At 40.8% G+C, this 12,983-nt stretch overlaps 1 protein-coding gene across 2 annotated transcripts in view; it reads left to right on the top strand.

Moving 5' to 3' along the window:
• Positions 1-12,983, top strand: part of Pcf11 (Pcf11 cleavage and polyadenylation factor subunit) — a 118,024-nt gene that overhangs the window by 73,304 nt on the left and 31,737 nt on the right. For both annotated transcript variants that reach the window (XM_067772299.1, XM_067772298.1), the window contains exons 5-6: positions 447-854; positions 931-1,879. In XM_067772299.1, the coding sequence (XP_067628400.1) occupies positions 447-854; positions 931-1,879 (1,357 nt within the window). The remainder of the gene's footprint in view (positions 1-446; positions 855-930; positions 1,880-12,983) is intronic.

Genomic DNA, 12,983 nt, shown 5'->3' with positions numbered 1-12,983 from the left:
TTCTAGGGGTACTCTGGCCCACGTTTTGGCCTATATCTCGAGACCCTGTGCGTCGATCAAACCTATGTGCGAACCACCTCGTAAGGTATACGCAACTTATGTCAAAGTTTGAACAAAATCGACCGGCGCATCTCTTCAAACACCGGCTACCAACTAACACACATTTTAGCCTTTCTTTTTATATATAAGATTATGAAAATATTCTAAAGGAGGGTGTTCTTAAGCACATTCATTTAGGGGGGGGGGGGGGGGGGGGGGGGGTGTCTTTTTATATATAAGATTATGAAAATATTCTAAAGGAGGGTGTTCTTAAGCACATTCATATAGGGGGGGGGGGGGGGGGGGGGGATTTTTGGAACCGCAACAACTCGACAGTCGATATGCGAGTTAAGCATTTAAGGCATACTGCAAGTTAAACTATATTATTTATTGCTTTGCATTTTTAGGTTGGCAATGTACAAGCTAGCGACGTCGAAGAAATTCTACAAGCAAAGACGCGTGAGTTACTAGAGTTGAAAAAGCGTAAACTCGAGTTAGAATTAGAGGCGACTAAAAAGAGTTTGGAGGAGCAAGATAAACAGCTTTCAAAGGTTACCAATGGCCTTATGCCACCTGAAACCAGTACAGCGATGAGCGGTTTGCGCGTGCCACCGCAAATAATGCCGCCTGGCATAATCGGGCCACCTGGTATGATGCCTCAACACCCAATGCATCAGCGTCCGCCACATGCAATGATTGCTGCAAGTGGCGGTGGAGTGCCATCAGCTGCACTATTCCATCCCAACTTTCATCACCCAAGACCACAACAACAGCCACAACATGCGCAAATTGGCATGATGCCTATGCCATCACAGGTATTCTAAATAAAACGCTATTTGCCAATACGTCTTTGAGTTTTAAAAATGTTTTCCTTCGTTTTTTATTTTACAGAACTTTCCACCATCAAGCAGTAGCAACAAACCAAAAGTACATCCTGTTAATCCAGCATTATTGAGCACAATAAGACATCGTGATCCACGTTTAGCGCGTCAACAACAAATGCAAGAACCGTCGGTGTCTTCAATGCGTAGCTCACCAAAATCGTCTTCATCATCAATGCGTGGTGGCGATGAATCACAAAAATCGGCTTCCTCTTCAAAAACATCTTCATCGGCATCGTACCGTAACGGTAGCAGCAGCAAAAGTAGTCGACATGATGGTGGTGGAGGTTCGGGCTCAGAAAGTAGCAGACATTCATCCTATTCGAATAGTGACCGTCATCGCAAAAGTAGCTCACGCGATAAAAACAAAGATAAAGATCATAAACGTAGCGAATCAAAAAGTTCAACATCCTCTGGTGGTTCATGTTCCTCTGAGCGGCATAAAAGCTCTAGTTTGCGGTTGTCAGCTGCATTATTATCACCGAGTAGTCGCAGCAGTAAAAAATCAACATCTGCCAGTAAATGTGATAAAGACGCGTTTGAGATCGCACCACTTTCAACTGCATTCAAAACGAAATCTTCAAGTACATCGATACCTGGTAGCAGCAGTAGTTCCGCGCCATCGTCGAGCAAAAAGGAGTTAAAACGCCAAGCACTCGCTACGCATAGTACATCATCACCAACTGCTACAAGAAATCGTTCACGCAGTCGTTCCCCGCCACCGAGTGTTTCGTCAAAAAGCACTGTTGCTGCCAGTACGGTAATTGCCACTACGACAATTTCTGCCAGTGGTAATAGCATCGGTGTTGGTGTTTTAACCGATCAAGATGAAAGACTTGCAGTACCTATATTTTCTCCAAAGAAGCAAACGAAAAGCAACACAGTCGATGCCGAACGTGAGGAGCTGGATTTGGAAAATGCTGACAACAAAAGCGCCGATATAAAAATAGAAAACAAAAGTAAGAAATGCTTCCAATATCTTATTATTTTACAGCTTTTACAAAAAATACGCAATTTTAATGTGCGTAGAAAAAAAGAGAGAAGAGGGGACGTTTGTGGATATTTACTATAGCATTGCCATTACATGTTTGGAAACAAAATAGCCATCCTCTATAAGTGTGATAACTCCATATACATTATTTGACTATTATCCTTTTTACACACAAAATCGATCTTACTGAAATTTTGGAGTGAATAACATACTGTTGGTTGTTCATTTAATGTCCCAGGAATAAAATGAACCGTTTCTGCTACTGCCACAATTTTTTTTTTTATTTTAATTTACCTTCCTCGTTTGTTCTATGGCGCTGTGGTCGTTTTTCTGGTTCCATCGAAGTTTTGATACACATATCTATTCATGCATATTTTTTATAAATACAGCTGAAATATAAAAACCAAAGAAAGTTTAAAAATTAGATTTAAGTAGTAAACATTATACGTGATTAAATAAACATTGAAAAAAATCCACTTAACCAAAGTTGTTTTACTCGTTCGTTGCTCGGATCTGTTTCACTTTGCCTGAGCCTCTATCACTTCTACACTTTTTTTAAACAAAATAGCAAATTGGCCAGGAACATCAAACAATCAAATACTCCACACGTCCAATCTCTCTTTGAATTTTTTACACTTGTAAATTTTAAAATTCTGTATAGTAACCAATAAGTTAAAAAAGGAGCAAATTAAAGCAGTAGCTAAACCATAGATATATTAAACATATACTATTTAGTTTAATAATGATAGTACTAAACAAAAACAATGCTAAGTGTACAAAGAGTGATAAAACAAAAAAGCATAATAAAGACTTGTATGACATGAAACCGAGATCGTTGCTTGTATGAAACTTCAAGCAAAAAGTGGTAGCCACAAATGAGCCACAAACTAGTTCTGCAAGCTATCTTTGTATTTATATATGTAGTTTTTCAATACTTACCACTCGTCCGTCCTTTTTTGTTTACAGAGGTACGAATATAAATGAACTTAGATGATGCATTATAACGCCGCCACCACCACGCACACATAAAGAGTGCTTGCTCATTTCTCTTATTAATTTTTCATTTACTCATTACAAATTTACTAAACTTCTATAGTAGTCAACTACTTTTGTAGTTAAATTAGTACAGTAGAATCGCGAAAAAGTTAACCAAAATGTCCCAAGGGTAGTTTACTTTTCCGAAATATTAACTTTTCCAAGCAGTTTTCAAATTTGAAAAAATGCAGTAATAAACATAGTTTTTGGGATATAACACATTGAATTTACTTAATTGACTTAGTTTTAATCATTACAGAGCATAAAGTTAGATTTAATTTGTACTGGCTGATTTCAAGTTTACAGGACATACATATTCAGGGCTGTCATGGAATCCAAGTCGGTTTTGCGTTTTGTCGGAATTACAAACCAATATTGATTTAAATTGGTGTCATAAAACCGTATTGGTTTTGCTCTTTTCGAATGTAAATAAAACCGATGTTCGAATCAGCTGTTTTGCGGTTCACCGGCAATTTTGATGTTATTTTTTTTTTGGCTCCATTTTATAAAGTAGTTGTTTTGTGCATTTAAACAGAAATAAACAAATTTGTTGACATCAAAATGCCATCAGTAGTTGTAGCATTTATATTATTGGAAGAAGAAAGTTGCGAGAAGGTCAAAAGGAAAATTTTGAGAGATTGCAGCAATCCATTTGGGTTTCCAGAGACAGCGTAATTAAAAATCTTTCTTAATGTAGGTTTCTAAATATGTATAGTGTATATGTAACTGCATACTATCGCATAAACAAAGAGGCTTTCCGAATGATATTGGACACCTTTGAAGGACGCTTAACTCGCTCGAAAGTTCTGCCAGTCCTGCAACTAGCAGCTACGTTACAATTTTTAGTTGTTGAAGGACCCTATCAAAGATCAGTTAGCAAGGATTCTAGCATGAGTGTAGGTAGAAGCACGGTGTCAACGATTTTAGATGATGTGCTTCGTGAAGCCTTTCGCAATATCTGGATGTTTCTCCATAAATTCAGTCAAAATACTCAGGGCTGTCATGGAATCCAAGTCGGTTTTGCGTTTTATCGGGATTGCAAACCAATATTGATTTAAATTGGTGTCATAAAACCGTATTGGTTTTGCTGTTTTCGAATGTAAATAAAAGCGATGTTCGAATCAGCTGTTTTGCAGTGTTATCGGTGCACCGGCAATTTTGATGTAAATTTTTTTTGGAAAAATTTTATAAAATAAATTGTTTTGTGCATAAATAGAAATAAACAAATTTATTGACATCAAAATGTCAGCACTTGTAGCATTTATGTCATTGGAAAGAAGAAAGTTGCGAGAAGGTCAAAAGCAAAATTTTGAGAGATCGCAGCAATCCATTTGAGTTGCCAGAGAGAGCGTAATTAAATTTCTTAATGTGGGTTTCTAAATATTTATAGTGTATTTGCAGTTACATTGCATACTATCGCATAAACAAAGAGGCTTTCCGAATGGTATTGGACACCACTGAAGGACGCTTAACTTGCTCGAAAGTTCTGCCAGTGCTGCAACTAGCATATATCAGTTGGCAAGGATTCTAGCATGAGTGTAGGAAGAAACACGGTGTCAACGATTTTAGATGATGCGCTTCGTGAAGCCCTTCGCAATATCTGTATGTTTCTCCATGAATTCAATCAAAATACTGTTTTGCATTGAATTTTTATGCTTTCCCCTATTAAGAGTGAAAATATATGTAAATTTACCTTTATTTACTTATATTTTTAGAAAATGATCAACTACAAAAGAAAAACATCTATGAAAAAATTAAATCCATTGAAATCCAACAGCATTTAACTGATTGGTTTGTTTCCGATAGTAAAACCAATATTATCGGATTCTGTGACACCTAAAACCGACACTAAATCTAATTCGAACATTAAACCGATAACATTGGATTTCATGACACCAAAGTAATTTTTTTGTCGGTTTTAATTCCGATTCCGACAACAATTGGATTCCATGACAGCCCTGACTGTTTTGCATTGAATTGTTATGTTTTCCCCTATTAAGAATGAAAATATATTTAAATTTACATTTATATTTATAAAATAAACCTTTATTTACTTACATTTTTAGAAAATACTCGACTGCAAGAGAAATACGCCTAGGAAAAAATTAAATCCAACAGCATTTAACTGATTGGATTGTTTCCGATAGCAAAATCGATATTATCGGATTCTGTGACACCTAAAACCGACACTAATACCAATTCGAACATTAAACCGATAAAATTTGATTTCATGACACCAAAGTAATTTTTGTGTCGTTTTTAAATCCGATTCCGACAACAATTGGATTCCATGACAGCCCTGATTAATTTATTTACATTGTAAATATCGACGTGCCATACGACAAGTAACACTTTAAAAATTTTTAACAAAGAAATCCTGTGAAAAAATTATGTAAGTGGTACTTTTCGTATGGCAAGTCGATATGTACTTATTAATTTGTAAGAGCTGGTTTAAAGAAGCAGTCGACACTTGTTTGTTTTTTTTTTCTTTTGTGAAATAGCTTTTGACAATTTTCACCCACATTTTCTGATATCTGACAATTTGTGGGAGGGACGCAACAAATTAAATGGGGCACCTGAGAACTCAATCGTATGAAGCAAAAAAACACAAGCAGGTCCTCAGCGAACTCCACAAACAGACGTCGGACTTTTATGCCAGGAATTGCCCGGTGAATCCAGTACTCAACTTCGATGTAACAGGTTAAACTCTTACCTATCCAGAATCAACCCCGACATACAAAATGTATGCCTCTCTTGCAATGTGTCCCCACATGACACCAACCATCTCTTTAATTGTAATGTGGAACCAACGCCTCTAACACCCCTCTCTTATGGTCCACCCCTGTTGAAACTGCAAGTTTCTTTGGACTCCCGTTAGAGGATATTGATGACAATTTGTAATCGGTATCACCTATTGGATGCGGCGAAGCACTGCAACAACAACAACATCTGATTGTATCATTATTGTTCTCATACCACTTTATCAAAGTATTGATGCATCCAACTACTTCCGAAAAACTCACTTTCTGTTGTTGCATATGTTGCTCGATCGCTGATTCTTCGTTATCGTTATCGAACACTTTGCAATCCTCGTCATCTTCGATAATTTGAACGTCGTTCCAATTTTCAGTGCCCTCAATGCTGACGTCAACACCACCCACCTTTGACAATAACACAGAAATAGGGGAATACCCGCACTTGTTTTTATTGGCAAAACAAATGGTTGAACTTGAAAAAAGCTCAGAAAAGTTAACCAATATTAACTTTTTAGAGCGCTACGTCGACGCTCAAGCTCGGTCAACTTAGCCGAGCGTTTAACTTTCTCTTAGCCACATCCATACAAAAATCTCGTGTTGCAATGTACAGTGGCGAGCACAGGTAGATGATTAATTTTCGTTTCGCAACTTTTAACTGTTAAACAAGTTTTACTAAAACTATGCTAGATTCTTATACATTTTTTTTATTTTATTTATTTTTTGTGTGATTCTTATAAATTAACAAAAAAAGTGATATGTGTTTTATAGACCCTTTAGTTTTATGTTTTATTATTAGTTTAAAATTTTTCTCCTCTGTTGAGTTTTGCTTATCCTTAACGCATCATCCTTGGCCGGGAATTTCCTTCCATATCCTCTGTAAACGTTGCTTGAATTTATACATCGCTAGTTGTTTAAGGGGCCTCATCATGTCTTACATGTAGCTCCATATACGGCTATCCACTGGTTTCGGATCCAAGGAGATGGACACCATTTATCCGAAAAAATATTTGTTTTTGAATTGTCTCAGTACAATTTTAATTCCTTCTTAAACCTTCAACACTGAATGAGTTTTCTATTTTTGTCATAAATAACAGTAAGTACACACAAATAAAAAGTGACCAAAATTTTTAGGTTACGTTACTATTGGCGCAGTAGCAAAGATGATAAATATAATAAGAGACGTCACTCGTTACTTGTAGCCATTTGCTAAATGTATTCTTGGAGGTAGTCGCTGGTTTTTTGGGCGAGGTGTACATAAAACGTCTTCCATACATTTTCGTGGGGTATTTTTGTTTATTTTTCCGACTGTATTTAATTAATTAATTACACAGGCTAACAGCATCTCAGACCCAGAAACCGGACTATATATTTTCGAAGGATTTTGATGTGATGAATCGAAATATGACCTCAAAATTGCTCTATCAGCTCTGATTTTCGAGATATCCTAACCTAAAAGTGCAAAAATCACCGTTTTTGTCCATATTTGAAGTTATGTAGCCTTGTAGATGTTTTATTTCACCAAAATAATAGGCTGGCATCTTTAAGTACAAGTCTTCTTCTTTCAAATGGCGTTGAGTTTGCTCAAATATCATTTCATTCCTACACCTCAAATTCGATTGAGATAACATAGACATCATATAGTCGATTACTACTTTTCTTGAATTGAGTCTTATTTTTCTTAAAATTTTGTCTCACACCATAAGTGTGCTAACCCAATACACCCCTACACTATCTAACCCTCGGGTACCAAGTCACACACAGCCCTAATCCCTAGAAACCACCCCTACCACACCACAAGCAGGCAAACCCACCTAACCTTGGGAACAGCGAGTTTAGTCGCACATTTTAAGAAAAATAAGACTCAATTCAATAAAATTAATAATCGACTATATCATGTCTATGTTATCTCAATCGATTTTCAGGTGTAGGAAAACTTAGAAACATGAAAATTTCAAAATGCGATATCTCAGCGAAAAAAAAATGATATTTGAGCAAACTCAACGCCATTTGAAAGAATACTTGTACTTAAAGACGCCAGCCTATTATTTTGGTGAAAGAAAACATCTGTAAGGCTACATAACCGCAAATATGGGCAAAAACGGTGTTTTTTGCACTTTCAGGTTAGGATACCTCGAAAACCAGAGTTGATAGAGCAATTCTGGCCAGATTTGGATTCAACGCATCATAAACCTTCGGAAATATATAGTCTGGTTTCTGGGTCTGAATGTTGGTTAAATTTTGTCGGCCTGTGTTATCTTTGCAAAAATCACAGTTACAAAAGGTGCCTACACCGATAAATGTGAGACAATTTAAAAATGTCCCTGTTGTTGTTGTTGTTGTTGTTGTTGTTGTTGTAGCAATGCTCGCCCCACCTAATAGCCGCGACGGATCACAAATTGTCATCAATATCCTCTAACGGGAGTCCAAGGAAACTTGCCGTTTCAACAGGGGTGGACCATAAGGAAAGGGGTGTTAGAGGCGTTGGTTCCACATTACAATTAAAGAGATGGTTGGTGTCATGTGGGGACACATTGCAAGCAGGGCATACATTTTGTATGTCGGGGTTGATTCTGGATAGGTAAGAGTTTAACCTGTTACAGTATCCAGAACGAAGTTGAGCAAGAGTGACACGCGTTTCCCTGGGGAGTATGCGTTCCTCTTCTGCGAGTTCTGGATATTTTTCTTCAAGTACTGGATTCACCGGGCAATTCCCGACATAAAGGTCCGACGCCTGTCTATGGAGTTCACCAAGGACCTGCTTGTGTTTTCCGCTTCATACGGCTGGGTTCTCAGGTGCCGTATTTCCTCAAAATGCTTACGGAGATGACTCCTTAGGCCCCTAGGCGGTGCTGGTTCGTCAATCAGATGTCTGTTGGGATGCCCAGGTTTCTGGGTATTCAACAGAAACTGTTTGGTCAGCATCTCATTTCTCTCCCTGATGGGGAGTATTCTCGCCTCATTATGCAGATGGTGTTCTGGGGACATAAGAAGACAGCCCGCGGCGATTCTGAGAGCAGTATTTTGGCAGGCCTGTAGTTTCTTCCAGTGGGTGGTTTTTAGGCTTGGCGACCATATGGGTGACGCGTAGCACGTAATCGGCTGGCTAATTGCTTTGTATGTGGTCAAGAGCGTTTCTTTATCTTTTCCCCAGGTACTGCCAGCAAGGGATTTGAGGATTTTATTACGGCTCTGAATTCTTGGAGCAATTGCGGTTGCGTGCGCACCAAAATGTAGATCCTGATCAAACGTCACACCCAAGATTTTGGGGTGTAGGACAGTCGGTAGCGTAGTGCCATCGACGTGGATGTTCAATATGGTCGACATTTGGGGCGTCCATGTTGTAAATAAGGTCGCGGAAGATTTAGTGGGTGACAATGCCAGGTTTCGCGAGGCGAAAAAACTGGAGAGATCAGGGAGATAGCCGTTTATTTTATTGCATAGCTCATCGATCGTTGGGCCTGGGCCTGTGGCCATTATTGTGCAGTCATCGGCGGAGGAAACGATTGTGACTCCTTCCGGTGGTGAAGGTAGCTTAGATATGTAGAAATTAAACAAAAGCGGGGATAGGACACCACCCTGTGGCACCCCTTGTTTAATTCTCCTTTATTTTGATGTTTCGTTTCTGAATTGCACCGATGCCTGCCGACCACCCAGATAATTTGTGGTTCACCTTTTAAGACATGGGGGAAGGGTGGACCCTTCCAGGTCTTGCAGTAACGAGCCATGGTTGACCGTGTCAAAAGCTTTTGATAGGTCTAACGCTACGAGTACTGTTCTATGCTGGGGATATTGATTCAAACCGCAATTTATCTGGGTGCTAATGACATTTAGCGCGGAGGTAGTGCTATGGAGTTTTCTGAAGCCATGTTGATGAGGGGCTAGCTGCAAATGTTCTTGGAAATAAGGGAGCAAAATGGCTTCAAGCGTCTTTGCCACTGGCGATAGGAGAGATATCGGACGATATGACTCACCTACGTTAGCTAGTTTCCCAGGCTTTAGTAGCGGGACCACCTTGGCCATTTTCCATTTTTCGGGTATGACAAAGGTGGAAAGAGACAGGTTGAAGACATGCGCTAAATATTTGAAACCCTCTTTCCCTAGGTTTTTAAGCATCGGCATGGCTATGCCGTCTGGGCCCACTGCTTTGGATGGTTTAGCGCGACCAATGGCGTCCTCAACCTCTCTAGCGGTGATGGTAATTGGTGACGCGCTGAGTTTGTGTTTATGTGCGTGTCTATTGGCTCTCCGTCTATCTTTGTCGACCGTAGGATGCATTATATATTGTCGGCAGAAAGCGCTCGCGCATTTTTTCGCATCCGACAGCACCTTATCGCCAAAGGCGATGGAAACTTTGTCTTTGTGCTTAGTCGGATTCGATAGGGACTTTACGGCAGGCATGCTTAACGAACGAAACGATATCATTTCGTTACGATAATCAACGCTAATAAACGAAACGAAGTGACGTTAAGATCGTCAAATTAACGTTAATTTGTCGTTCTTAACGTTAATAAACGAAACGAAATGACTTCGTTTCGTTTATTAACGTTGATTATCGTAACGAAATGATATCGTTTCGTTCGTTAAGCATGCCTGCTTTACGGTGGACCAAAGTTTACCTACACCGGTAGAGAGGTTACAACCTCTTAGGTGCTCTTCCCATTTCGCCCGCTTGTGTTCGTCCACAAGCAATCTGATGCGTTAGTTTATATCCCTTATTTGGGGGTCGCCTGGATCAAGCTGTCTTATAAGGTCGCGTTCCCTCGCTAAGCTCGCGGCCTCCGCCGGGAAGTGGAGCCGTATTTCGGGAATTCTCCCGGCGGGAATGAAATGTGCCGAGGCGGATTCAATGACCTTACGGAAGGCACGCTCCCCTTGGCGGGCATCAGTCGGGATAGGGAGGGCAGCAAAGCTGCTGTCTGTTGCAGATTTATATTCTTCCCACTTTCCTTTTTTGAAGTTTATGAAAGTGCGTTTTTCGGTGACGATGAAGTCGGCGGTACGCTCGAACGAAATAAGTATGGGCAGGTGGTCGGATGCCAATGTTACCATCGGCTGCCAGTTGACGCAGTTTACGAGTTCTGTGCTCACGATTGAGATATCTGGCGAGCTATGACAGCTTCCTTCCATACGTGTGGGGGCGTCTCCGTTTATTGTGCAGAACGTCGTTTCGTCTATTTGATCCGCCAACATCTCACCCCTACTGTCCGCCCGCAAGTTTGAATGCCATAGGTCGTGATGGGCATTGAAATCGCCTAAGATAATGCGATTGTTGCCAGTGAGTAAGGCCTCGATATTAGGGCGGTATCCACTGGGGCAACAGGTGACAGGAGGGATGTAGATGTTGATGATTTCTAGATTTGCATCGCCTGACCGGACAGATAGGCCTTGACGTTCTAGGACATTGTCACTGCGGTCGATGCCAGGATCAAATATATGATATTGCACAGAGTGGTGTATAATAAACGCGAGGCCGCCTCTATTTCCGCTCTCGCGGTCTTTCCTGTGGGAATTATAACCAGAGCAGGTCTGCAATGCAGATCTTGCTGTGAGTTTAGTCTCTTGAATCGCAGCAATGCGGATGTTGTGCCGCTTCATGAAATCGACTTTCTTCGTAATCTTCCCAGTTAGTCCATTACAGTTGAACTGCAAAATTCTGAAGTGCATGAGGGGTGACGCCGCCACTCTAGGGGTAAGTGAGGGGTGACTACGCCTAGGTTGTGGAAGGCCAGGACGCAATTGCTGTTGTGGCCTTGGGACTGGGCGCCCTTGGGCAAGCATTGGGGTACCCGGATGATTTGGGTTTGCGACCTGGCAACATGGCGCGATGAAACCCGTCGGGGGGTTGCCGTCGCGGAGACCAGAACATCTAGGAAAGTGGCACCACCCAAGGCAGGAGCTGCATTGAGCGGATGTCGCAAACCTATATATTCTGTGCTGGCAGACGGTGCAAACGGAGGCAGGGACTAAGAGTCTGTTTCCCTGACCTGCACGATTGCTGCCAGAAAAGAGGGGGGGGGGGGGGGGGGGGGGAGAAGAAGACGGGGGCAGGGGCTGATGCTCAGCATTGCTACCAGCTCTACTACGAAGGTAGTAGTTATGAGTGGTATCAGCTGTTTGAGTTGTTGGCGCCGTGGGGCGCGAGCAGCAGCGGGTACTTGTTGTGGCTTGCTGAGCAGCGAAGCTGCTGGAAGGTAGTGGGGATACGCTTAGGCGTAGACTACGGGACGCCCTTGGGCGGTGAGCAGCAAGGAGCCACAAAAGATTTATAAAAGTTACGTGGACGTCGGGTTTTGGGATCAAGCCCAGAACAACCTGTCCGATGCAACCACCCTTGCACGGGACACACTGAACAGAGTATGACCGTCCTAAAAAGGTTCTTTTCTGGCAAATGCAGCAAAACCATTTCTCAGGACCGGGGTCAGGAGACGGACCCGGATTGTAGCAGTCCTGCTGCAAGGAGCTGCTGGGAGGATGACAATTTGTGGGAGGGACGAAACAAATTAAATGGGGTAACACTGAAATGACAGTCCTTGGTCGGGAAAAATCCGGTACATAGAACCGACTGCCTTGGGAAGCGTCCCTCTTAGAAAACATTAGGCATCCATTTTTTTAATTTCCAGGGAGTTACTCGCCACTCGTAGCAGACTGGTGGCTCTTATTACATTTATCCTCTTTGGCAGTAGTGTAACGGTTACTCGTCGTTACCCTGTATAAAGCTACAACAAAAGACACGCTCGCCAAATTTTAAAACTTGGTATAAAATAGGAAATTAATGAAAAATTTAATAATTTTTTTCCAAAGTTTAAAACCTTTAAATCGGACCTCTTAGTGTATCTATAAGTATGCGTATGATTATCAACACTTTTGCACGAAATGAGCGCAAATAATTTAACATATTTAGCATAGACAGTTTTGGAATAAGAAAGCTATTCATCAACCGTTGCCCGACACTGTGCGCGATGCAAAATTTCGGTGCTCTACTGATTTTTATAAAATTTCGTAGCTATCTGTAATACGACTCAATATAATATATATATATATATACATTAGGGCAGGTCAAATTGTATGGGGAAACATGAGGGAAAAGCCTTCAGGTGCTCATCCATTTTCTGAATCTATGGGTCGTACTGAGTAATATTGTCCATGGGGCCATAGGTCTGAAATGAATTTCGAGCCTCCCTAATTTTGTTAGAAAATTTTATATCCAGTATCTCAGTATGACCCATAGATTCAGAAACTGGATGTGCCTTTTCAACAATAAATTTCACCCACCATAATGTA

This window comes from Eurosta solidaginis, chromosome 3, assembly GCF_040869045.1.
Source record: "Eurosta solidaginis isolate ZX-2024a chromosome 3, ASM4086904v1, whole genome shotgun sequence".
Classification (NCBI taxonomy): Eukaryota; Metazoa; Arthropoda; class Insecta; order Diptera; family Tephritidae; genus Eurosta; species Eurosta solidaginis.
Note: the sequence above shows the minus strand (reverse complement) of the source record. Positions and strands in the feature narration are given on the sequence as shown.